The following is a 25,538-nucleotide window of genomic DNA, read 5'->3' as shown; positions in this document are numbered from 1 at the left end:
GTACTCCACGTTAGTCTCTTCAGCAGGGCTGTGGTGGCTTTAAAGCAGTTAGAAACTTGTAAAGTGGGCTTTGCTGCGTTTTCCTAACATGTTGCTGCCCTGGTATAGAAAGCCTGAGTAAACTTACTCTTTCTTTTTACACAGGTCTCTGTGAGGAGCGGCATCCTCTCAAACTTTGTGAGTCATCTGACTGCCGGACGGCTAGAATGCAGGTAAGTGCCTTTTGTTCTTCTGGGGCTAGAAGGCTGGCACTGAAGGGGTCAAAGGGCCCTCTGCGGTTAGTGGGACAAATCGTGAGGGATACTTAGGCAGTATGAGTTTTGATTTTTAGAAGTAGATGAAGCTAAAAACGTAACTGAGATTATTGCATGATCCCATATAAAAATGTCATTAATACTGGCTTCTGATTTACAAATGGCCAGTGGTTTAGAAATAAACAATATATCTATTCTGGAAAAAGTCTTATGGACATTTGACTCGCATGTAAAACTTCGCACATCAGGATTTTTGAACCTCCATATATCTACCAGACTTAATTCATGACAGCATTTTTAAAAATATTTTCCAGTTTTATGATATTCTCTAGCATTTTTTGTCCAGTTCGGGACAGATAGACATATTAACCCCCCCACCAATATTAAATTCCCCCAAATAAACGTGAATAGTTTACATTTAATACTATCCCAAAATTCTGGGGACAAAATATTCGGGCCATATACATTGCATAGAGTATAATTACAACCATTAAAGGGACACTGAACCCAAATTTTTTCTTTTGTGATTCAGATAGAGCATGCAAATTTAAGCAAGTTTCTAATTTACTCCTATTATCAATTTTTCTTCGTTCTCTTGCTTTCTTTATTTGAAAAAGAAGGCATCTAAGCTATTTTTTTGGTTCAGCACCATGAACAGCACTTGTTTATTTGTGGGTGAATTTATCCACCAATCAGCAAGAACAACACAGTGTGTTCACCAAAAATGGTCCGGCATCTAAACTTACATTCTTGCATTTCAAATAAAGATACCAAGAGAATGAAGAGAATTTGATAATAGTAGTAAATTAGAAAGTTGCTTAAAATTGCATGCTCTATCTGAATCACGAAAGAAAAAAATTGGGTTTAGTGTCCCTTTAAGCTGAACTTGTAGGATAATATACCTTCCTTCTGGATCTGTTTCAAATCTTATAGTTTAAATTTTTATGAAAAATAATCGCTACCCCAGATCTCCTTTTGACTATTTCCCCTACCCATTTACATCTCAGTTTAGGGAGTTCTGACTCTTTAAGGTGTGTTTCCTGCAGCATTACCACATCAGGATTAAACTTTGCAAGATATTTAATAATAAGTTTACGCTTCCTGGGGGATGTTATGCCCCCAACATTCCAAGAAAGAATAATAATCTTAGCTGTAATTTCAACCATCACACTCTCATGGATACAAGATATTTTATTCTATGTAAGAAAAAAGAGCAGAGCGGGCAGGATAGGGGGAGAAAAATAAAAAAATACTCTGACTATATATACAAGGAGCCACCCTTTTTGTTTGACAGAGAGGACCCTGCTATGCAAATTATTTACACACAGCATTTCAAACAGTTTCCATAAACCTATTCTTACAGTCACTTAAAAATACAAATAATAAAACTCGACCAAATAAACTTTGCACCTGACCAGAGAATAGCTCTCCATATTATACTATCTAGTACCAATAAATTGAGCTTCTTGTGGGTTGTTTAAAACACGTCTAGTACCATTATCTTCAACTATAATCTTTGCAGGATAAATTAACCAAGCTTTCAAAATTTTTTGTACACTACGGAATCATTTGCTTTCTCTTAGAGGAAGTTTCAAAGGAAAAATCATGAAATAATGAGTTTATTTTTATCAAATATAAATGCCTCAGTTTTTCTGTATAACTTCAGTAATTCTACCTTATCTTGGAATCTCAGTAATTTAAAAATACACATTCTACTTTTGTTTGGGGGACTGCCAATAGCTTTCCTGGGGCCAGTCCTATCCGCCCTTTCAACTACTAGTGGGAGCTGATGCGCCGGAAAACCTAGCGCTTGAGGAAGTAATATAGATGTAACCTTCATAAGGTCCTCATAATGAGAGGTTTCTGGGAGACCAACAATTCTTATATTGTTGCGCCTGGAGCGATCTTCCAGGTCTTCCAGGCGCGTTTGTAAATTAGTAATTTTGACCTCTTGACTTTGCACTATATTGTCCTGAGCATTAACCAGATCTTCCAAATCTGAAATTCTATTTTCTGCCTCATTTATTCCTGATGCAAATTGCTTGACCTCGTTTGATAAAGACACAATATCTGAAGATATACTGTTAAGCTCTTTTTTGATAATATCAAATTGTGGAGTGGACATATCTGCTAGCTGGGATAATAAGGTTTGTGAATCAAAAGAAGGAGTAACTGAATCTATAGATGGTTCTACACTCTTGTTCTTCCTGTCCTTAACTCTTGGCGGCATTATGGGAGAATTTTGTTTCGCCTGTGTGATAAATCTTTCCATGAATTTTACGTGTACTAAAAAAAACAAAAAAACAAAGAAAACAAACACTGCAATATAATAGTGGTTCAAAAAACAAACAATAATGTGTCTACCAATTAATACTAAACAAGGTTCATATACAAGAATCTCTAAAGTGATATGTGAGGGATCTTTCCCTCCCCCCCCCCTTTTCTCTCTCTTTTTTTTTTTTTAATAAAAAATAAACTGTGCAATGAGAGCCTATTTTATATACTAAAAGATCCTTTAAAGACACACACAGGAAGTAATAATAAACACAGCTCCTCTAAAGATTTTGTGAGAAAAAGCCTACCCCTGCTACCCCTTTACCAGAGACAGTTTATTTATAACAGCCTAACTTTAACATAAATTAGATCTCATGAGACAAAGCAAGGTTAATTAAGCAAGACAAGTATTTCTTTAAATTGTATCTTCCCTTTTTATTTTCATTTTCCTTCTCCCAGATTTTTTCTTATATACTGTTGTGTGTTCCTTTTTTATTTTAACCCCTTTTTCTAGGTTTAATATAGGGGAAAAAAGGAGATCAAGAAGACCTTCAGAATAGAGAGCACAAGCAAATAGTGAATAACAACTTGCTACTTTCCAGGAGTTCTTCACAAGCTAACAGATATTAGATAGTTCCCTGATCCACTCAGTGGGATAATTATCAAGGGTGCAGTTCAAACACTCTACTTATAGATCCCCAATGGAGATGATCTTGTACAGTCTCATATAAACAGCAACTACAACTATCTGGGTTCTTTAAAAAGAAAATAGCCTCGTCTGTAAGTGTTACATATACTCCATCTAACACAGTAAGGTAAGAACCAATGAGCAGATACTTACGAAGTTCAGCTGAAGGTCAGGAGGCTCCTTAACGACCCCACAATATTTCAAGCAAGGAACAACGGTGGATTGAGCCTTACAAAGTACACGTTTGCGCTTTCCTCCAGACAAAAATGACCCCAAATCAAAATAAGAATACTAGGGCCACAAACAGGTAAGCATCAGGTTAACAGCTCCTTGAAAACATCCAGCCCGCCTTGGGGTGCACAGAAAAAGGGGAAGTGCCCTCGTATATTTGGTAATTCCTTTTCAGTAGTCGGGTGATGCTCTCCATCACGAGGAGGAGGCGCCGCCTACGGATCCCTCCGCAGGCTGACAGCCTCGACCTACAAGCGGCTGCACCAGTCACGGATCCAGGGAATACTTCTCACAACCCTTGGCTTCTTAGCAGCTTGTTACTGCCCTGGCAATCCACTTCACTGGCGTTCTTCGGCGGCAAGTGTGGTATTTACCACTAGGCTCCACAGCCAAATAGAGCTTCCGATTCGCAGGCTTAAACACAGCCTCATCTCCCGTAACAGACCCGGATCAAGGCCAGGCACAACTGGTAAAGAAAAGCGCTTGGGCAAGATTTCACAGCTCCTGATCTCATGAGCCCGTTTGGAACTGCACAGCATGTTTGTCAGCTCCGCCCCCAATGGAAGTTCCGATTGTCAGACATGACTTGTTAGTCGAACTTCTTCCCTTTGTTAAATGGTGCAAGGAGCAGTGATTTAACTCTGTATCATTTTCAAAATTATTTTAGCCTCATGTCTCCCTTGATGATGCTGTTCAGGTTAATGCCACAGCTTCTCTTCAAACGTCCCAAGTCCCTTTTTTATGATGTTACATGCAGTGCCCTGCAGTTCCTCTCGCTCTCCTGGAAGAGTTATTTGTTGCAGAATTGCTGCCAAGGTTTCTTCTGGTATCTGGGACATTATCTGTTTTTTCCCTATATTAATGAGAAATCATTAGAGGAAATTTTAATAAATCAGATAGTAAGGTTTCTGCTCCGCTTTCTGCTATACATATTGCCTTTCTTATAGTTTAATAAGAAGGATAGTTGGTAGACTTTGAGGGTTAAATCTCCGTTTTGGACAGTATAATCCCTTCATCTGGTGCTGAAGTAGTTTTATTCAGAGTCAAGCCTGTTCACCCTTTAGTGTTATTTAGGAGGGGTTGGCTTCTTGGTAGACTGCGACTCTTTGGTCGTTGTCACTCCTCAAGAATCTAGTAATTTTTATATACACTAGGTTTCATTGGTAAAGATTTCTCCTGTTCTTGATTATGCTAGGAGAATTTCTCAGGTATGGGAGAAGTCAAGGATTCCTTTTTTCCCCATCTGCTGTCTGTATTAAACTGTCTCCTTTAATTATCAGCATAGTACTTAAAGTTGTAGGAGCCTCTATTATTCAGATAAAGATTGATGCTCCTTCAGGATAGAGACCTTTATGGACCTGTGCAGCATCCTTTGGTACGACGCCTGGTCTTATTCCATGTAAAGGCCAATTTGTTGTCTTTCGTTAAAGAAACCCTCAGCTAAATCTCACTCAGCAGGTAGGGTTTACCCCGAGCCAGGATCAGATACTATGGGGGGGGGGGGCAATCTATCTCAGTTTTTGTATTGCCTGGATACGATAGGTCCTAGATCTCTAAATGGGCCGTTGATATAGTATTCCAGGGTTTCGATTTGGAATCAACCCCTTCCTCCCAGGGGCAGGTTTTTCTTTTTAGGATTATCTGTAGTCCAATAAGAAGAGATGCATGCTTGTAATGTGTTCAGGGTCTTCCTTCCTGGGAGTAATGGTCCAGTTCCAGTTTGGGAACAGGGATTGTTTATTTTCCATTCTGTTCGTGGTTACAGAGGGAACTTTTTGATCTAATTTAGAACTGAATTGTTTAAACAGTTTCTTGAGTACTGTCCTTCAAGATGGAGACAATTCGCTCCATTCTTCCTTGGTGCAGAGGGTCAGTTTATAGTGACCTTAGACCTAAGGGATGCGTACACTCAGGCTCCCATTAAAGGGTGGTTCTTAGAATTTTTCCTTCTGACCAAACTTTTTCAGTTTGTGGTTAAACAATGGCTTTGCCCCAGCTTCCTGAGTTTTCTAACAATGGTTCTGGGATTGCAGTGGCGGCCTGCCTGACTGAACTTTTGGTTAGGCGACATTCTTCTTCAAGCAAAATCTCATTCAGATGTTTCTTTTATCTTGCTCACATTTGTGGAGTGGAGCTGGGAAAGAAGTCCCTTATTTCAGCTACAGAGAGGGACTATAATTGTTTTCCTAGCGATGCACATCCTACTGACAGAAAAGCCAATCCTTTTCTCTTCATTCTACTGTTCGGCAGCTGCGGTTCAGTGTATGGAGACAATTGGTATGATGGGGCCTCCATGGACATCATCCCTTTTTGTATTTCGTTTGAGAGCCTGCAGCTTGGCATGGTTAGTCATAGGAATGGGGATTATTGGGATGTCTCTGGAAATAGATCTACTCAACAAGAGTCTCTTCCCTTGGTGGTTTTTCAGGAATCTTGGTCTCAGCACTCATATTTCAGAGACCTTCCTGGGCATTTGTGATTGTTAACTCCAGCCTGCTGGGCTGGGAGTACTCTGGGACTCGTTGAAGGCGCTGGGACGTTGGTTCCGTGAGACTGCTCTCCCTTTCATCATTTGGGAATTGTGAGAGAGTTACAATAATCTAAATTTTTGGCCTCAGTGTCCTAGCCCAGTTTAGCGGGTTCTATTCTGAGCAGCGCCTTAAGACATTATAGCCTCTGTGGCTTATATCATTATCTTTCTGAGTTCCTTAGTCATGTAGGAAATGTTTCAGATTTTTTCTGTGGGCAGGTGCTCACAGTGTCTGTCTATCGGCCATCCACTTTTTTGGAGGGGACATGTGGGAAGCGTTGTTTCTGTACCTCCATCCGGAGGTGTTCGTCTGGTTCACAACTAATTAGGGTTTAACAGAATGGGTTCTAATGGCGTTTTGTCAAAACACCAAGTTCCCTAATTGGTCGAGATCAAGAGATCTTCATGCCTTTCTGATAGATATTCTGGCAGTTCTTTGGAACTTCAGGTGGACTTTTTCTAGGGTTATTCTCCTTCCATGAGTCTTCGTTCAGCTCAAGAGGGAGAGAGTATTGATTTTTCTAGTTGCTCCTGCGTTGCATTGCAAGATCTGTAGGTGGATTTAGTGGAGATGTCGTTTCGAGAGGTCATCTAAAATTTTCATTCTCTGAGAATGACGACTTGGAGATTGAATGTTTGTATCTTAATTTAGCCGGACAGTTAGTTCTGCTTGCTAAGGCACTGTGGCTGAGCTCTGTAGCAACCCAAGGGTTGCAGGTTCATCCCCGGCGAGGTCTACTCAACCTTTTATCCTTCTGAGGTCGATAAAATGAGCGGCGCTTTGAGACCCTTGCGGGTGATTGGCCGCCATCCAAGTACCCAATACATTCATTCTTTTGTGCTAAGTAATCACTGAAGCACATTTTAATGAGTTATCTCTTAGTAGCCACAAGGTCAGATTCTGGCTAATTCCATTAGGCGGATGGTGACCTACGTTGGCTTAGTGGTGAACTTTGCTGCTTTATAAGATGAAAGTCGAGAGTTTGAATCCAGCTGTGGCTATGTACTCTTATTACCCTAGCATCCGGCAAATGGGCCGGATGTACAATCCTTATCAGCTCCTGGTCAGTATCAGGCCTGTGTTAAGAAGGTTGCTCCTCCTTGAAGCCTTATCGTTGTTCTTAAGGTTTTTTATTCTACATGGGATTATGCGGTCCATAGATCTCTTGGAAAGTTTTTGTTTCTTTCTGCTTCTTCTGCTAAGAGAGTTCTGGATTCTCAGCGTGGCAGTGTGGTTCTCCTTATCTCGTATTTACTGTTAGATAAGGTAGTTCTCTGTACCAAGTTTGGTTTTCTTCTTGGGTCCTTTTGGACAGAAAGGAGATTGGGTTCCCTTTCTCTGTCCTATCCTTCTCTTCATGTAGATCGGCTGTTACACATCCTAGATGTTGTGCGGGCCAAATCATTTTATCTACACTATTAGGACTTTTTGTCAGTCTTCTACATTGTTTTGTTTTTCTAAACATAATTACTGTAAAATTCCTTCCACTTTCTTCTCTGGTTGCAAAGTATTATTCGTAGGGCTTATAAGCCTGCAGGACAGCAGCCTCCTGAGGATATTTCAGCATCTCCGCTGGGGCTATGTATTTTTCGGGCCTTCAAAAATGAGACCTCTGTGGAAAAGTTTTTTCTAACTTTTCTTAATTTGGTGTTGCCTCGGCTGGGGCTTCTTTTGGGAGAAAGGTTTTTCAAGCAGTAGTGCCTTCTGTTTAGATTACCTGTCTTGTCCCTCCCGTATCATCTGTGTCCTCTAGCTTGGGTATTGATTCCCAACAGTAATTGATGAAGATCCGTGGACTCACCATGTCATTAGAAGGAAAACAAAATTTATGCTTACCTGATAAATTTATTTATTTCTTGTAGAGCTGCAACAACTAATCGTCATAATCGATAATAATCGATTATGAAAATAGTTGTCAACGAATCTCATAATCGATTAATCGATTAGTTGGTTTGCAATTAGTTGGTCTGTGCACAACACCAGCTGCTTCACTCCAATGAACTCCTGCACATGGTATTGTGTTTTATGTCCTTAGCCTAAAGGACGTTTACAGACGTCTACTTTTCACTTTTTCAGGACAGTATACGTTTACAACTACCTCTGGCTTATGTGCAACCCTGATATTATAGTCATCATTTGTATTGTTTATATTAAATCAGGTGATTTGGAACTATGCTTTTCATGATATAGTGCCAAGCTTGTTGTTTACACCTAGCCCTTAGATTGATGGGAGTTATTTAAATTGATGTGCACTATTATCTGTTTGCACAATTATTAGCGTATTGCTTGCTATTGCTGATTATATGTACTGTATAAATAAATGTGTAAGGCTTTGTCCTGTTATTGATATACAGTCCTTAGCGCTTTTGATTTTGTTTTTTATTGTTTTTCTATATTTTTAATAAATTGTGATATGTACCAGATTCAACCTTTATAAGTATATATCCGTTATTTTTAGAGCGGACTAGATATTTCCCCTAACCTTATAGCTGGTTATTTACCATTGCATATAGATATTCACAATATTTTTATGGTAGAGTGAAGTCAAGGGTTACTTTGAGAGGCCCTTGTCAAGGTAGAAAACCCTTAGCATTGGTGAAGATCTAACAAAGATAAATATCCCACTTTGGTGAAATTGGCAAAACCCTACTTATACACCTCAACAGCCTTTTCTCTGCTGCAGGAAATATAGCTGCAAACAGAGAACCAGCCTTAGCCAGAAGCATGTGGACATGTTGAGATTTTTGCATTTCAATGCAAAGTTTCTGAAAGAGTGAATAACAGAATGTGATTAACAGTGATAGTCTAACTCTTTCTAGTTCTACCTCTTTTCAAACAGTTTGTGGTTTTGTTTTGTTTAATTATAAAACTGTGCTCTGCTGCTTAAAAATTGAAGAAACAGTTGTGTTAATGTAAAGTTTTAGTCTGAAGTTTATATTTGTAACACTCATTATGTGAATTTTATTTAAAACAGAAAACTATTATTGATTCTCTTTTTATCCGATTAGTTGATTAATCGAAAAAATAATCGGCCGATTAATCGATTATGAAAATAATCGTTAGTTGCAGCCCTAATTTCTTGACACGGTTAGTCCACGGCCCTCCCTTTTTTTCAGAGAGGGTTATTGATATAAACCTCAGGCACCTCTGCACCTTGTGTTATTTCCTTCCTCTCCTTTTCCTTTGGTCGAATGACTGGGGGTTGTGGGTAGGGGAGTGTAACGGTACCAACAGGATACCAAGGGTTAACACCAGGGAACAATGTCCTGCATAGGGAATCAGCAATTCACAACCCAGCCAGTTTTCAGGTTTAAAACAGAATGACATTTATTAAAAGGCTATGCCTAGTATTTATGCAGGTCTGACCCCCCAGATGGGGGGTTGAAAGAATGTTGTACATTAGATGGAGGGCCCACACCCTTGGACAGATCACATTACTTTACTTAGGCAGATAACAACTTAAACACAAAACACATTTGGCTTTTCTTATCACCTAGGCATCTGCTCTCTGAGGGTGATTAAACAATGGACTGCTTATCACTAACTTTAATGACAGTACACAATAGCTTCTTAAAGTTGAACACAGTTAACTCCTTCAGCACTGACAGAAGGGTCTGTCACATCTACATAGCACCCAATGCAGCCTATAGACAACCTTTCTTACATTATAGTCCAGAAGTGGCTAGGTTTGCCACAGGGAGTGATACTTAACAGCACTCTTTGCCTCCTCCTCCTGGCCAGGACTGATATTCCAAACAGTAATTGATGATGATCCGTGGACTTACCGTGTCAAGAAAGAAATACATTTATCAGGTAAGCATAAATTTTGTTTTTAACAGCGTTTCAGGGCAGTGACCCTCAGTCAGGAGGTTTGGGTATACCTGGGTCACAGCTGCTGCCTGGGCTAAAAAAAATCATTCTGAACCTCAAACAATTTGTGTATATAAAAGAGCAGCATTGTTTTTTTAAGTTTTTTTTGTTTACATAAATTATGCATAAACTAGTTTGAAAAGTGTTCCTTAATTGTCATATTGCTCACTGTTTGATAAGGGCAAATCCCACCGGTATACAGGTGCCAGCATAAAAAAAGGTTTAGCAAGCTCAAGCATGACCATTTATCAGGAAATATACAGCTGTAATATTCACTTTTTCTATGTAACAATTATGTTAACTTGTTTGCCGCTAACACTTTTTGTTATGATTTTATCCTTATAAATATATATATTTTATTTTACTTGTACAGTAGGGCACACCCCGAGGTGCCACTTAAGTTTGATAAATTAGTCAGGGGAGCCGCACTTGTGCTGATCTAGCAGATGGTCATGGAACATTTGTCTCAGACTCATGAGCAAACACATTGTGAGATCATAGGTCAGTGAGTTTCTAGGGTCACCCAGTGATCTAAACACTCTCACACAGACAGAAAAAAATATCATGGAAGTGTCTATGGCCCAGAGCCGTCAAAAGGCTGAACTGGAAGACATGCGGGATGCGGTCACTAAAATGGGAGACTTGAACAGAGCACTGAGTCTGGACAAGGTGGAACTGCACCGTCTCTTGCATGAGGTGAGGAGTCTCTTGCCTGAGGTGAGGAGTGTCGTCTTGCATGAGGTGAGGAGTCTCGTCTTGTGTGAGGTGAGGAGTGTCGTCTTGCGTGAGGTGAGGAGTGTCGTTTTGCGTGAGGTGAGGAGTGTCGTCTTGCGTGAGGTGAGGAGTGTCGTCTTGTGTGAGGAGTGTCGTCTTGTGTGAGGAGTGTCGTCTTGTGTGAGGAGTGTCGTCTTGTGTGAGGAGTGTCGTCTTGTGTGAAGAGTGTCGTTTTGTGTGAGGAGTGTTGTCTTGCGTGAGGTGAGGAGTGTCATCTTGTGTGAAGAGTGTCGTCTTGTGTGAGGAGTGTCGTCTTGTGTGAAGAGTGTCGTTTTGTGTGAGGAGTGTCTTCTTTTGCATGAGGTGAGGAGTGTCGTCTTGCGTGAGGTGAGGAAGAGCCTCTTGCGTGAGGTGAGGAGGAGCGTCTTGCTTGAGGTGAGGAGTGTCGTCTTGAGTGAGGTGAGGAGTGTCGTCTTGAGTGAGGTGAGGAGTGTCGTCTTGAGTGAGGTGAGGAGTGTCGTCTTGCGTGAGGAGTGTCGTCTTGCGTGAGGAGTGTCGTCTTGCGTGAGGAGTGTCGTCTTGCGTGAGGAGTGTCGTCTTGCGTGAGGTGAGGAGGAGCGTCTTGCGTGAGGTGAGGAGGAGCGTCTTGCGTGAGGGGAGGAGGAGCATCTTGCGTGAGGGGAGGAGCCACTTGGCCCTGCACTTTCTGCTGGTCTTTGTTTTCTGAGGTGTCAGTGTTTCCCCTTCTTCACTTTGTACTGAGAAACAGATTGTAATGAAATCACAAATAAAGAATACTATTTGTTTTCAATGGCATGGAGAGTCTACTATTCCATTCAATTACTGTTGGGAATTCAACTCCTGGCCACCAGGAGGAGGCAAAGAACACCCCAGCAAAGCTCAAGTATCCCTCCCACTTCCCATAATCCCCATAATTTTTTGCCTTTGTACATTGGAGGAAGCGAAGATAGTGCTCTGAAGAAAAATTTAATTAAGTCCTTAAATGAGTTGCTTCCCTTTCAAGAAAGGCCCGGGGTGATGCTGTGTCCATGTAATCCTTTTGAGTAAGAATATTGGGAGCTGTTAGCTGCTGGAGGTCACAGAGTAGTCTCTGTTATCTCTTCAGCAATCTATGCTAACCCCCAACCCGGCAGCCAGGGTTAGTTACTCTGCTTTGCTTCTCCATCTCAGGTCCCTGTCAGGTGTGGAAATGACACTGCGGGTAAGTAGACCCCTGCGGGTAAGTCCCTGTTTTTCTCCTAGTGCTGGGAAGGGCTCTAACCTAATCTATGAACGTTATAGCAGCCTATTAAGTGCAGGACTGGCTGGTTCTATAGAACCATATGTGTTTATTGAGAAGAAAGGGGTCTGTAATTTATTAATATCCCTGGAATGGGATTAAACGATAACTTAAATCTAAAGTGTGCAGTTGGGGTTATTATAAGGCCTATAGTGGTTTCTTATACCCCTTATACGCCGATAGTCCTCGAGTGGGGTTTGGCATTTTATTATACCTTAAAGGGACACTGAACCCAATTTTTTTCTTTTGTGATTCAGATAGAGCAGCATTTTTAAACAACTTTCTAATTTATTCCTATTATCAAATGTTCTTCATTCTCTTGGTATTTTTATTTGAAAAGCAAGAATGTAAGTTTAGATGCTGGCCCATTTTTGATGAACATCCTTGGTTGTTCTTGCTGATTGGTGGATAAATTCATCCACCAATAAACAAGTGCTGTCCAGGGTACTGCACTTTCTTTTCTTTTTTAAGACACGATGAGTCCACGGATCATCTTAATTACTAATGGGATATTCCCACTCCCTTCCCTCCCACTCCAGTCATTCTCTACATCAGTGATAGGAAGTGGTAAAGTGAGGTGTTAGTATAGATTCTTCAATCAAGAGTTTATTATTTTTAAAGTAGTACAAGATTGTGCTGCTTTTTTCTAGGGTGTAGCCGTAGTCCATATCAGTCTCTTCAGTAGAGCTTTGGTGACTTTAGAGCAATGGGAACTTGTGGGACATAATTCTCACTGCGCCTCCCATACATTGATGCTGCCCAAACCCTGATAGCCTAAGTAAGATTACTCAGGCTTTATCCTTTTTCCACAGGGCTATGGGAGGGAGAGGACCTCTTAAACCTGTTGAGCTGCCCTGCTGTCGGGCAGATTTTAAAGGTAAGTGCTGATTTTTTTTATTCTGGGGGAGATCTCAGAAGAAATGGAGCACTTTATTGGGACATAACTCCTTCATATTTAAAGGAGGACACCCTATGACAGCACGTTGTAAACATGCACTGGGCTGAGGAGACTAGAAGGTGGCTTTCCCTGGGATAACAGAACTCACTAGGAAGCTAATATGCAGTGATTGTTTGGGTCACATATATGACTAACGTGCTATCTATCATGCAGTAGCACAATTTGCCCCCAGGTTCGCAACAGGGGTTGCTAAAGCGGTTCGGTTAGCTCCCGGTGGCCTATCTCTAACATTATAATGGCGACCGGGAGATTATGTGTTGTATCGCCCACGATGGACAGAGCTAGTTTGTGGCGCCATTTTGGGATGCGCATTCCTCTATCTCTATGCAGTGACGGAGAAATTGAGTGTTATCACGCCCACGAGGGGCAGAGCTATGTTTGAGGTGTTTTTACAAATGCGCACTCTTCATCTCTTCCGATATCGGAAGATAGAGCCACTACATAGTTCCAATAATTTGTTATTCACAATACTATTCCTATATAGTTCCAACACAGTCCTTGGTGTTTTGCCAATATGTGGGTCCGGCCAACGCTACTAAGCTGAGTTCCAGATCTTCAGCCATTTATTGTTTAATCATCCTTTGTGACTCAGGATGGAACAAGAGGCTCTGAAAGGGATTTATTGTTTTAAGATTGGATACCAAGGTGGTACTACCAATCTGTTTGCATTCTCATTTATTGATACAGTCTAATTGATAATGATAGACTTGTTCTGAACCTATTTCACCAAAGGCGCATGATGTTTAGGAGCCTATTGTTGAGATATGCCACAAATTTCTCCTAATATGTCCCAAAAAAATTATAGCCCAAATGCAGTGCCCTGTGTTTCCTCTCACACTACACTTTGTGTTACCTTGCTTTAATGCGTTATCTGTTTTTACCACAAGGTAGAAAACATTGATAGAGGAATTATTTCCAATCATTTAGGGAGATTGATTCAGTAGTTGCTATTACGAAGGTTTCTTCCTCATTACCTGAAAAGAGGAGGATACTTCGGGAGTATCTGAGAGAGAATCCTCTGACTCAGATGGAGTAATATCTTTATCTGATCTGAGGTTGTTTTCTTTCAGTTTTTTTTTTGTAGCTTGAACACCTCCATTAATTACTTGGGAGGCTTTGGCTACCTTGAGTGACTCTGACACTACTGACGTAGTCTATTCTTGTACATCCAGTAAATTATAAGGAATGGGAGAGGCCTCATGCCCTATATTTAAAAGGATGTTTCCTGAGCCGAATCAGCTAAGGAGGCTGGGCAGACTTTCCCTAGGGTGGAAGGAGTCGTTTCCAGCTTAGCTAAGACATCTACTATACCCTTAGAGAATAGTGGTGCTTTCAGAAGTCCTATGGACAAAAAAATAGAAAAGGGATGTACACCAGGGTTTACAATGACAACCAGCTGTGTACTCTGCTACCCTACCGTCACTAGTGAAACGGCTTATTGCTTCAATGCGTTGTCTGATACTACTAGGTCAGAAACTCCCATGAATGATATCCAGGATAGGATAAAAGCTTTCAAATTGGCTAATTCTTTTATTTGAATTCTCTTAAAGTTTGCAATCTGGGGGCATAGATTTCAAGTTTCTCTGTTACATCTTACAGAGCCCTATGGTTAGAGCCTTGTTCTACGGATGTGTGCTCTAAGTTTAAGCTTTTGGTGAGTCCTTAGAAGGGGAAGACCTTGTTTGGACCTGGCTTGATGGAAATATTATCTTTGGAAATTTAAAAACAAAACAAACCCCCCCCCCCCAAAAAAAAAACACAATCCAAAGAGCCTGCTGTTGACTCAAGGAACAGCATGAAGGGCATGCCCCCGATCCTGGACTCAATCTTGTAGCGGGCAGACTTTCCTTCTTCGTTCAGACTTGGGTTTGAGATGTTCAGTCTACGGCCACTCCACCCTGGATGTGCCTGATCTCGTCTAAGATCTCGGTAGCTAAGCAGGGTCGGGCCTAGGTTAGTACTTAGAGTCTCTCTGGCATAGCTTAGTGGTTAACTTTCCTGCCTACGAAGCAGAAGGTTGAGGGATCAATGCCGTCCTCTGCCTTCTGTTTAATGGGAGACCGCCTGGGAATACCAGGTACTAACAGATCTCTGGGCAATAGAAATTGTGTTCCAGGGATACAACTTAGAGTTTTTTCTTCCCAGAGGCAGGTTTCTGTTTTCAAGATTATCTGCAGAAAGAGAGGCATTCTTACACTGTGTAAGAGACCCCTCCGTCTTGGGAGTGATTGTTCCTGTCTCAATACAGGAACAGGGTTTTTATTCCAATCAGTTCATGGTTCCTAAATAAGGAGGGAGCTTTCAGGCCAATTGTAGATCTCAAGAGTCTAAACAAATTTCTCAGAGTACTGTCCTTCAAGATGGAATTAGTTCCATTCTTTTTTTGATTCAAGAGGGTCAACTTAGGACAACAGCAGATTTAAAGGACGCTCTTCCTTTCAGTCTTAACACAGCTCCCAGAATTTTTCATAAGGAGTTCTGGGATCTCTGTGGGTGGTGCTTCGGTCACAGGGCATTGCAGTGGCTCCCTATCTGAACGACATCCTAGTTCAGGCGCCATCCTTGCAACATACAAGATTACACACGGACATGGTCTTATCCTTCCTACGATATCACAGGTGGAAGGTAAATTTGGAAAAGAGTTCCTTAGTCCCAAATACAGGGGTAACTTCTTGGGAACAATAATAGATTCCCTTCCTAGGAGGATTTTGCTGGCAGAGTCATAAAAATCAAAGATATTGATACTTGTCTAGTCCTTCAGTCCACTCTTCGGCCGTCAGTGGCCCTGTCCATGGAGGTAATCGGACTGATGGTGACAGCAATGGACACCATTTCGTTTGTTCGGTTCCACCTCAGTCCTCTGCAGTTACGCATGCTCAAGCAATGGAACAGGGATTATACGGATTTGTCTCCTGGAATACTACTGGAGCAGGAGACAAGGGATTCTCTTCGATGGTGGTTGCCTCTGGCTCACCTTTCCCAGGGATCCGGCCTTCACAGTCCATTTGGGGTGATTGGGATAACAGACGCCAGCCTTCTAGTGTGGGGAGCAGTCTGGGGCTCCCTAAGGGCTTAGGGGGTTTGGACTCGGAGTCTGTTCTTCTTATAATCATTCTGGAGCTGAGAGCGATCTAAATGCTCTTCTGGCCTGGCCTCAGTTTGACTCTGTCCTTTTTATTAGGTTCCAGTCGGTCAACATAACTCCAGTGGGCGGAGACCCATTCTGGCTACCTGTCGGTGATCCACATGCCAGGGGTGGACATCTGGGAGTCGGATTTCCTGAGCAGACAGGCCTTTTCTTCCGGGGGAGTTCTCCTTCCGGAAGTGTTCTCCTGCTATTTTCTCCTTTACTCTTCTCCTCTGGTCAGTGTTTGGATCAAGCAAGAGAAGGCATTGGTGATCTGCTTTGCACCGGTTTGGCCTTGCAGGATTGGTCTGCAGATCTGGTGGATATGTCATCTCTGTCACCTTAGAGACTTCCGTTGAGGAAGGTCCTTCTGGTTCAAGGGTTTTTCCTTCTTACAAATCTGGTTTCTCTGAAACTGGCTGCTTGGAGATTGCATGCTTGATTTTATCCAAGCGGGGGGAGGTTTTTTTCTGACTCGGTCATAGAAACTATGATTCAGACTTGTAAGTCTGTATATAGAGGGTTTTACAGTAAGATTTGGCGTAAATATTTCTATTGGTGCGAATCCAAGGCTACTCATGAGTAGAGTTGCGATCCCTAGAATGTTGTTTTTTCTCCAGGAAGGTTTGGAGAAACGGTTTATCGACAAGTTCCCTAAAGGGTCAAATCTCAGCATTATCTATTTTGTTACAGAAACGTCGGGCGGATGCCCCAGACGTACAATCATTTTGTCAGGCCTTGGTCAGGATCAGGCTTGTGTTCATACCAGTTACTCCTCCATAGAGTCTTAATTTAGTTCTGAAAGTCTTTCAAGGGGCTCAGTTTGACTCTATGCATTCCTTAGATATTAAGTTACTATCATGGAAAGTTTTTATTTCTTGTGGCTTTTTCTTCTGCTAGGAGAGTGTCAGAGATCTCTGCATTTCAGTATGAGTCTCCTTATCTTATTTTCCATTCATATAAGGTGGTTTTACGTACTAAATTAGGATTTCTTCCTAAGGTTTTTTCTGATCGGAACATTAATCAGGAGATTGTTGTTCCTTCCTTGTGCACAATTTGGACGTGGTCCATGCTTAAAGTTTTATTTGCAGAAGACTAAGGAATTTTGTCAGTATTTTTCTAAAGAGTATCATACGTTTTGCATATGAGTCTGCTGGACAGCAGCCTCCCGAGAGAGTTACGGCTCTTTCCTCGAAGGCTGTTACTTCCTCATGGGCGTTCAAAAACAAAGCTTCTGTGGAACAGATTTGCAAGGCTGCCACTTTGTCCTCTATTCACACTTTTTCACAGTTCTACAAATTTGACACTGTTGACTCGGCTGAGGCTGCTTTTGGGAGAAGGGTTCTTTAAGCAGTGGTGCCTTCCGTTTAGGTTCCCTGTCTTGTCCCTCCCGTATCATCTGTGTACTCTAGCTTGGGTATTGAATCCCATTAGTAATTAAGATGATCCGTGGAATCATCGTGTCTTAAAAAAGAAAAAGAAAATTTATGCTTACCTGATAAATGTATTTCTTTTTTGACACGATGAGTCCACGGCCCGCCCTGTTCTTGTAGACAGGTTGTTGGTTATTATAAACTTCAGACACTTTTGCACCTTGGTTTTTCCTTTCTCTTCCTAACTTCGGTCGAATGACTGGAGTGGGAGCGAAGGGAGGAGCTATTTAACAGCTCTGCTGTGGTGCTCTTTGCCTCCTCCTGCTGACCAGGAGGTGAATATCCCATTAGTAATTAAGATGATCCGTGGACTCATCGTGTCAAAAAAGAAATACAATTATTAGGTAAGCATGAATTTTCTTTTTCAAATAAAGATAGCAAGAGAACAAAGAAAAATTGATAATAGGAGTAAATTAGATAGTTGCTTAAAATTGCATGCTCTATCTGAATCACAAAATAAAAAATTTGGGTTCAGTATCCCTTTAAGTTAAGAGCAAATATATCGGTTGGGGAAGGTCCTGAGAAGCCGATGTTCACTTGTTTGAACGATGTAAATATATGTGTGTTTTACCGATCATTCACACAGGGCGGTAGCCTAACCAGCATTATCTTTATTCGCTTTAAGAGACTGTATGGGACGTGTCCTCTTTTTCTGCATGGCGGCAGCGTGACATACTTTTATGTGTAGCACTTTATTTGCTAACAACTTTAGGATTCGAACAGCTGCCTTTAGCCTATACCTTAATGGGAGGCATCTTAGTCGTGTGGATTTCAGCAGCGGCACCTCTGGTTTCACAGGCGAACGGAGGCTACCGCTGAGTGGTGTGTCTGTAGTTGGGGGCCACGTGTATGTTCGCCTCTATCAGGAGATGGTTTTAGGTACATACTTGGGGACAATCGCATTGCGCGCCAATAGTTTAAGCCTCCTCTTTTTCGAGCAATCTCTCAAGTGCAGGCTCTCATGAAAATGTTTATTTTATGTTGATAGGTATATATGCCCCTTTGAGCGCACTATATTAAATGGAAGTGCTCATACTAATCTGCCTGCATTTTTTATTTAATCTGACAGAAGGGTGCTTATTTTAAGAATGGCGGCGGGGTTAATATTAGACCGCCAAGGTCTATTTCTTCTACAAGATACGACGAGTCCACGGATTTCATCCTTACTTGTGGGATATTATCCTCCTGCTAACAGGAAGTGGCAAAGAGCACCACAGCAGAGCTGTATATATAGCTCCTCCCTTCCCTCCACCCCCAGTCATTCTCTTTGCCTGTGTTATACTAGGAAGAGGTAAAGTGAGGTGTTAGTTTTAGTTTCTTCAATCAAGAAGTTTTTTATTTTAAATGGTACCGGTGAGTACTATTTTCCTCAGGGGGATATGAAAGAAGATTTCTACCCTGAGGTTGATGATCTTAGCAGATGTAACTAAGATCCACGTTGGTTCCCACAGAGCTTCTGAAGGTAATACAAGAGACATCTTCAGTGTGGAGAACGGTTTCATGCTACAAGCAGCATTGAGGTATGTGCAGCCCTTTATTTCTGAGGAGACTTGGTATATCAGAACTGGCTGACATTTATTTCCCTGCAAGGGAAGGGGTAAGCAGTAGACCTGTAAAACATAGGGGTGTTACTGGGAAACCTGTGTTTAATTTATTTCAGTTGACATATTGGGCCACGCATTATAATGGGCTTCACAGCATTATAAGAGACACTGGGAGAGGCAGGAATATGCTTAACGTTTTTTGTGTGCAAAATAAACAGTTTGACCGTATTGGGAGTGTACTTAGGGGTTAAAGAATTCCACATGACTTATACTTTAAACCGCTTCTCCATGCGGTTGTTCAGGCCTACACGATCATCGGACATGATGGGTGGGGCTTGTTTTCGCACGCTCAGATGCGCTCTTTACTCTGGCTGAGAAGCAGCAGGCATTAGCTCTGGTTGATCCTAGACAGGGGCTCTGTTAACTGGATCGTTGTTGAGTCATTTTGAAGTACCATGGGGGCAGGTAGGAGCCACAGCAGAGCTGTGGCGAGGTGCAGGGGGTAAATTTGTCAAATTTAACATATTGACTATAAATACCTGTTAGAGGTTAATTTCTCCCCTTACTCTAATAATTTTTGGTACCAATAATTAGGTGTAGTTAATTTTAAAGAGCAAATTAACGTTTTGAAGCAGTTTTGGAAAATTTGTGCGTTTTTTTATTACTTATTGGCACAGTACACGTTAATCAAAAAAATTTTAAAGCAATAAATAAAGTGTTTAACGACTATTGTGGTTATTACCAGTCTGTTCAACATGTCTAACATTGAGGAATCTCATTGTTCTATGTGTTTTGAAGCCATTGTGGAACCCCCTCTTACATTGTGTACCTCTTGTACTGAAAGGGCCTTACATTGTAAAAAGCATATTTTAGGTCAAGAAAGTGTGCCTAAGAATGATTCTCAATCTGAAGAGAACCAGGATATACAATCCAATTCTCCCCAAGTGTCACAACCTTTAACGCCCACACAAGCGACGCCAAGTACCTCTAGTGCGTCTAATTCTTTTACGCTGCAGGAGATGGCTGCAGTTATGTTACTACCCTTACAGAGGTATTATCTAAATTACCAGTGTTACAGGGTAAACGCAGTAGGTCAGGTATTAATGTGAATACTGAATCCTCTGATGCTTTATTGGCTATTTCCGATGTACCCTCACAGTGCTCTGAGTTGGGGGTCAGGGAATTGCTGTCTGAGGAAGAACTTTCAGACTCAGGAAATGTGTTACCTCAGACAGATTCGGACATGATGTCCTTTAAATTTAAGCTTGAACACCTCCGCCTGTTACTTCGGGAGGTTTTAGCGACTCTGGATGATTGTGACCCTATTGTGATACCACCAGAGAAATCGTGTAAGATGGACAAATGTCTAGAGGTGCCTACTTACACTAATGTTTTTCCGGTTCCTAAAAGAATTTTGGAAATTGTTAAAAAAGGAATGGGATAGACCAGGTATACCGTTCTCTCCCCCTCCTAATTTTAAGAAAATGTTTCCGATATCAGACATTATTCGGGACTCGTGGCAAACGGTCCCTAAGGTGGAGGGAGCTATATCTACCCTGGCTAAGCATACAACTATACCTATTGAGGACAGTTGTGCTTTCAAAGACCCTATGGATAAAAAGTTAGAGGGTCTTCTAAAGAAATTATTTATTCATCAGGGTTTCCTTTTACAACCTACGGCTTGCATTGTTCCAGTAACTACTGCAGCAGCTTTTTGGTTTGATGCTCTAGAAGAGTCTCTGAAGGTTGAGACTCCATTAGATGACATTTTGGATAGAATTAAGGCTGTCAAGCTGGCTAATTCTTTTATTACTGATGCCGCTTTTTAAATTGCTAAATTAGCAGTGAAAAATGCAGGATTTGCCATTCTAGCGCGTAGAGCGTTATAGCTCAAATCTTGGTCTGCTGATGTGTCATCAAAAACTAAGCTTTTAGCTATTCCTTTTAAAGGTAAGACCCTTTTTGGGCCTGAATTGAAGGAAATCATTTTTGACATTACTGGAGGTAAAGGCCATGCCCTGCCTGAGGATAAGTCTGTTAAGATAAGGGGTAAACAAAATAATTTTCGTTCCTTTCGAAATTTTAAAGGAGGACCCTCTGCTTCCTCTTCCTCCACAAAGCAGGAAGGGAATTTTGCTCAATCTAAGTCAGTCTGGAGACCCAACCAGGCTTGGAATAAAGGTAAACAATCCAAGAAGCCCGCTGCTGCTACAAAGACAGCATGAAGGGGCTGCCCCCGATCCGGGACCGGATCTAGTAGGGGGCAGACTTTCTTTCTTTGCTCAGGCTTGGGCAAGAAATGTTCAGGACCCCTGGGCGATGGAAATCGTGACCCACGGGTATCAACTGGAATTCAAGGATTTTCTCCCAAGAGGGAGATTTCATCTTTCACGATTATCTGTAGACTAGATAAAAAGAGAGGCATTCTTACGCTGTGTAAAAGACCTCCCTACCATGGGAGTAATTTGTCCTGTTCCAAAACCAGAACAGGGACAGAGGTTTTACTCAAATCTTTTCTTGGTTCCCAAAAAAGAGTGATCTTTCAGACCCATTTTAGATCTCAAGTGTCTAAACAAGTTTCTCAGAGTCCCATCGTTCAAGATGAAGACTATACGAACAATCTTACCAATGATCCAGGAGGGTCAATATATGACTACCGTGGACTTGAAGGATGCTTACCTTCATATTCCTATCCACAAGGATCATCATCAGTTTCTAAGATTTGCCTTCCTGGACAAACATTATCAGTTCGTGGCTCTTCCCTTTGGGTTGGCCACAGCACCCAGAATCTTCACAAAGGTTCTTGGGTCCCTTCCAGCGGTTCTCAGACCGCGGGGCATAGCAGTGGCGCCTTATCTGGACGATATTCTGTTTCAGGCGTCAACCTATCATTTGACAAAATCTCACACGGACATAGTATTGTCTTTCCTGAGAACTCACGGTTGCAAAGTGAACATAGAATAGAGTTCACTAGTTCCACGGACAAGGGTTCCCTTCTTGGGGACTCTTATAGACTCGGTAGACATGAAAATATTTCTGACAGAGGTCAGAAAAATAAAGATTCTAAATACTTGCCGAGCACTTCAGTCCATTCCTCGGCCATCAGTGGCTCAGTGTATGGAGGTCATTGGATTAATGGTAGCGGCAATGGACATCATTCCGTTTGCCTGCTTTCATCTCAGACCACTGCAGCTGTGCATGTTTCCCTCAGCTGAATGACTGGGGGATTATGGGACGTGGGGGGTGTGGGATACTTGAGCTTTGCTGGGGTGTTCTTTGCCTCCTCCTGGTGGCCAGGAGTTGAATTCCCAACAGTAATTGAATGGAATCGTGGACTCTCCATGCCAGGAAAGAAAATAATTTATCAGGTAAGCATACATTTTGTTTCTTGAGATGCCACTGGCATTTAGTTGTGTGCATCTGATCTGTTGTTCCAAACAGTTCCATGCCAGACAGATTATTTCTCTTGTAAGGTGTATCCAGTCCACGGGTTCATCCATTACTTGTGGGATATTCTCCTTCCCAACAGGAAGTTGCAAGAGGACACCCACAGCAGAGCTGTCTATATAGCTCCTCCCCTAACCCCCCCCTCCAGTCATTCTCTTGCAACTCTCGACAAGATAGGAAGTATCAAGGGATATGTGGTGACTTAGTGTAGTGTTACCTTCAATCAAGAGTTTGTTATTTTTAAATGGTACCGGCGTTGTACTGTTTTACTCTCAGGCAGAAATTAGAAGAAGAATTCTGCCTGGAGGTTGATGATCTTAGCGGTTTGTAACTAAGGTCCATTGCTGTTCTCACACATAACTGAAGAGTATGGGAAAACTTCAGTTGGGGGAACGGTCTGCAGATTACCTGCTTTGAGGTATGTTCAGTATTTTTATTTCTAGAGAGATGAATAAGTTCTAGAAAATGCTGACAGAGCCTTGTGTATTTGAGGTAAGCTAGATGCAGTGATTTAACAACGACTGGGATCATGCTTACAAAACAGGGTAATACTCATGTTAATACTCATATTACTTAGTGACAAAACGTTTACATCTTTCATAAATAGGACGTTTTTTCTCTGAGGGAGATAAGTCTTTTATTTGGGGCCTAGTTTCCACATGGCTAGTCAGATACTCCTAGGAGTATTTTCTTAAGGTCTCTCTGGCATCCAGTACATGGTGGGAGGGGCCTATTTTCGCGCTCTAGATGCACAGTTTTCCTTAAGACTGAGATATCCAGCTTCCCTAGAGGAGTCCTCTGGCATCTGATGACCATTATAAAGGGTTTATTTCTTCCAAAAATCGTATTTGAGGGCAGGTAGGAGCTTCAGCAGAGCTGTGGCAAGGTGCTCAACTGTCTTTTACCGGTGGTTGACGTTTTTCAAATCTGGTTTGGGGGCTAAGGGGTTAATCATCCATTTGCAAGTGGGTGCAATGTTACTTTAGTCCCTTACACACACTGTAAAAATTTCGAAGACTTTACTATATTTTTACACTGTTTTGCAGTTTAAGTGCTAGTTTTTTTCTCTTAAAGGCACAGTAACGTTTTTGTTTAATTGCTGTTTCACCTTTAGTAAAGTGTTTTCCAAGCTTGCTTGTCTCATTACTAGTCTGTTAAACATGTCTGACATAGAAGAAACTCCTTGTTCAATATGTTTGGAAGCCAATGTGTACCAAATGTACTGAAATTTCTATAAACTATAAAGACCATATTATGGCGCTTAAAGATTTATCTCCACGGGATTCTCTGACTGAAAAAAAGGGAGATTATGCCATCTAGCTCTCCCCATGTGTCAGAACCTATAACTCCCGCTCAAGTGACGCCAAGTACATCTAGCGCGTCTAATTCTTTTACCTTACAGGACATGGCGGCAGTTATGAATGCTACCCTCTCAGAGGTATTGTCCAAACTGCCAGGGTTACAAGGAAAGCGAGACAGCTCTGGGGCTAGAACTAATACAGAGCTTTCTGACGCTTTAATACCTGTGTCCGATATACCCTCACAATGCTCAGAAGCCAAGGCAGGTGAGCTTCTATCTGTGGGTGACATTTCAGATTCAGGGAAGGCGTAACTTCAGTCTGACTCTGAGATGACAGCGTTTAAATTTAAGCTTGAACACCTCCGCTTATTGCTTAGGGAGGTTTTAGCGACTCTGGACGACTGTGAACCCATTGTAGTTCCAGAGAAACTGTGTAAGATGGACAAATACTTTGCAGTGCCTGTTTACACTGATGTTTTTCCAGTCCCTAAGAGGTTTTCGGAAATTATTACTAAGGAATTGGATTAACCAGGTGTGCCGTTCTCTCCCCTTCCTGCTTTTAAAAAGTTGTTTCCCATAGATGCCGCCATACGGGACTCGTGGCAGACGGTTCCTAAGGTGGAGGGAGCAGTCTCTACCCTAGCTAATCATACAACTATCCCCATCGAGGACAGTTGTGCTTTCCTAGATCCTATGGATAAAAAATTGGAGGGTCTCCTTAAGAAATTTTTTATACATCAAGGTTTTATTCTCCAGCCTCTTGCATGCATTGCCCCAGTTACTGCTGCAGCGGCTTTTTGGTTCGAGTCTCTGGAGGAGGCTCTACAGGGGGAGACCCCGTTAGATGATATTTTAGACAGGATTAAGGCTCTTAAGTTAGCTAATTCCTTTATTTCTGACGCAGTTTTTCATTTAACCAAACTAACGGCTAAGAATTCAGGTTTTGCCATTCTGGTGCGTAGGGCGCTATGGCTTAAGTCCTGGTCAGCAGACGTTACTTCAAAGTCTAAGCTTCTTAATATCCCCTTCAACGGACAGACCCTATTCGGGCCTGGTCTGAAGGAGATCATTTCTGATATTACTGGAGGAAAAGGTCACGCCCTTCCTCAGGATAGGTCCAATAAGTTAAGGACCAAACAGAATAATTTTCGTTCCTTTCGAAACTTCAAGAGTGGCACAGCTTCAGCTTCCTCTAATACAAAACAAGAAGGAAATTTCGCCCAGTCCAAACCAGTCTGGAAACCTAACCAGGTTTGGAACAAGGGGAAGCAGGCCAAAAAACCTGCTGCTGCCTCTAAAACAGCATGAAGGAGTAGCCCCTAATCCGGGACCGGATCTAGTAGGGGGCAGACTTTTTCTCTTCGCTCAGGCTTGGGCAAGAGACGTCCAGGATCCCTGGGCACTAGAGATTGTTTCCCAGGGATATCTTCTGGAATTGAAAGGTTCATCTCCAAAGGGGAGATTTCACCTCTCACAACTATCTGCAAACCAGATAAAGAGAGAGGCATTCTTATGTTGCGTTCAAGACCTACTGGTTATGGGAGTGATCCACCCAGTTCCAAGGGAGGAACAGGGGCAGGGTTTCTATTCAAACCTGTTTATAGTTCCCAAAAAAGAGGGAACGTTCAGACCAATCTTGGATCTCAAGATCCTAAACAAATTTCTCAGGGTCCCATCTTTCAAGATGGAGACAATCCGAACCATCCTCCCTATGATCCAGGAGGGTCAATATATGACTACCGTGGACTTAAAGGATGCTTATCTCCACATCATCAGTTCCTCAGGTTCGCCTTCCTAGACAGGCATTACCAGTTTGTGGCTCTTCCCTTCGGATTAGCCACGGCACCAAGAATCTTTACGAAGGTTC

General features: G+C 41.9%; 1 protein-coding gene across 1 annotated transcript in view; it reads left to right on the top strand.

The window, feature by feature from the left end:
* Positions 1-25,538, top strand: part of LOC128640585 (centrosome-associated protein CEP250-like) — a 220,112-nt gene that overhangs the window by 3,993 nt on the left and 190,581 nt on the right. Inside the window, 1 exon segment of the mRNA XM_053693056.1 lies at positions 10,398-10,544. Coding sequence (XP_053549031.1) covers positions 10,398-10,544 — 147 coding nt within the window.

Source organism: Bombina bombina, chromosome 9 (genome assembly GCF_027579735.1).
Source record: "Bombina bombina isolate aBomBom1 chromosome 9, aBomBom1.pri, whole genome shotgun sequence".
Taxonomy (NCBI): domain Eukaryota; kingdom Metazoa; phylum Chordata; class Amphibia; order Anura; family Bombinatoridae; genus Bombina; species Bombina bombina.
This window is presented reverse-complemented; position numbering and strand designations above follow the sequence as displayed.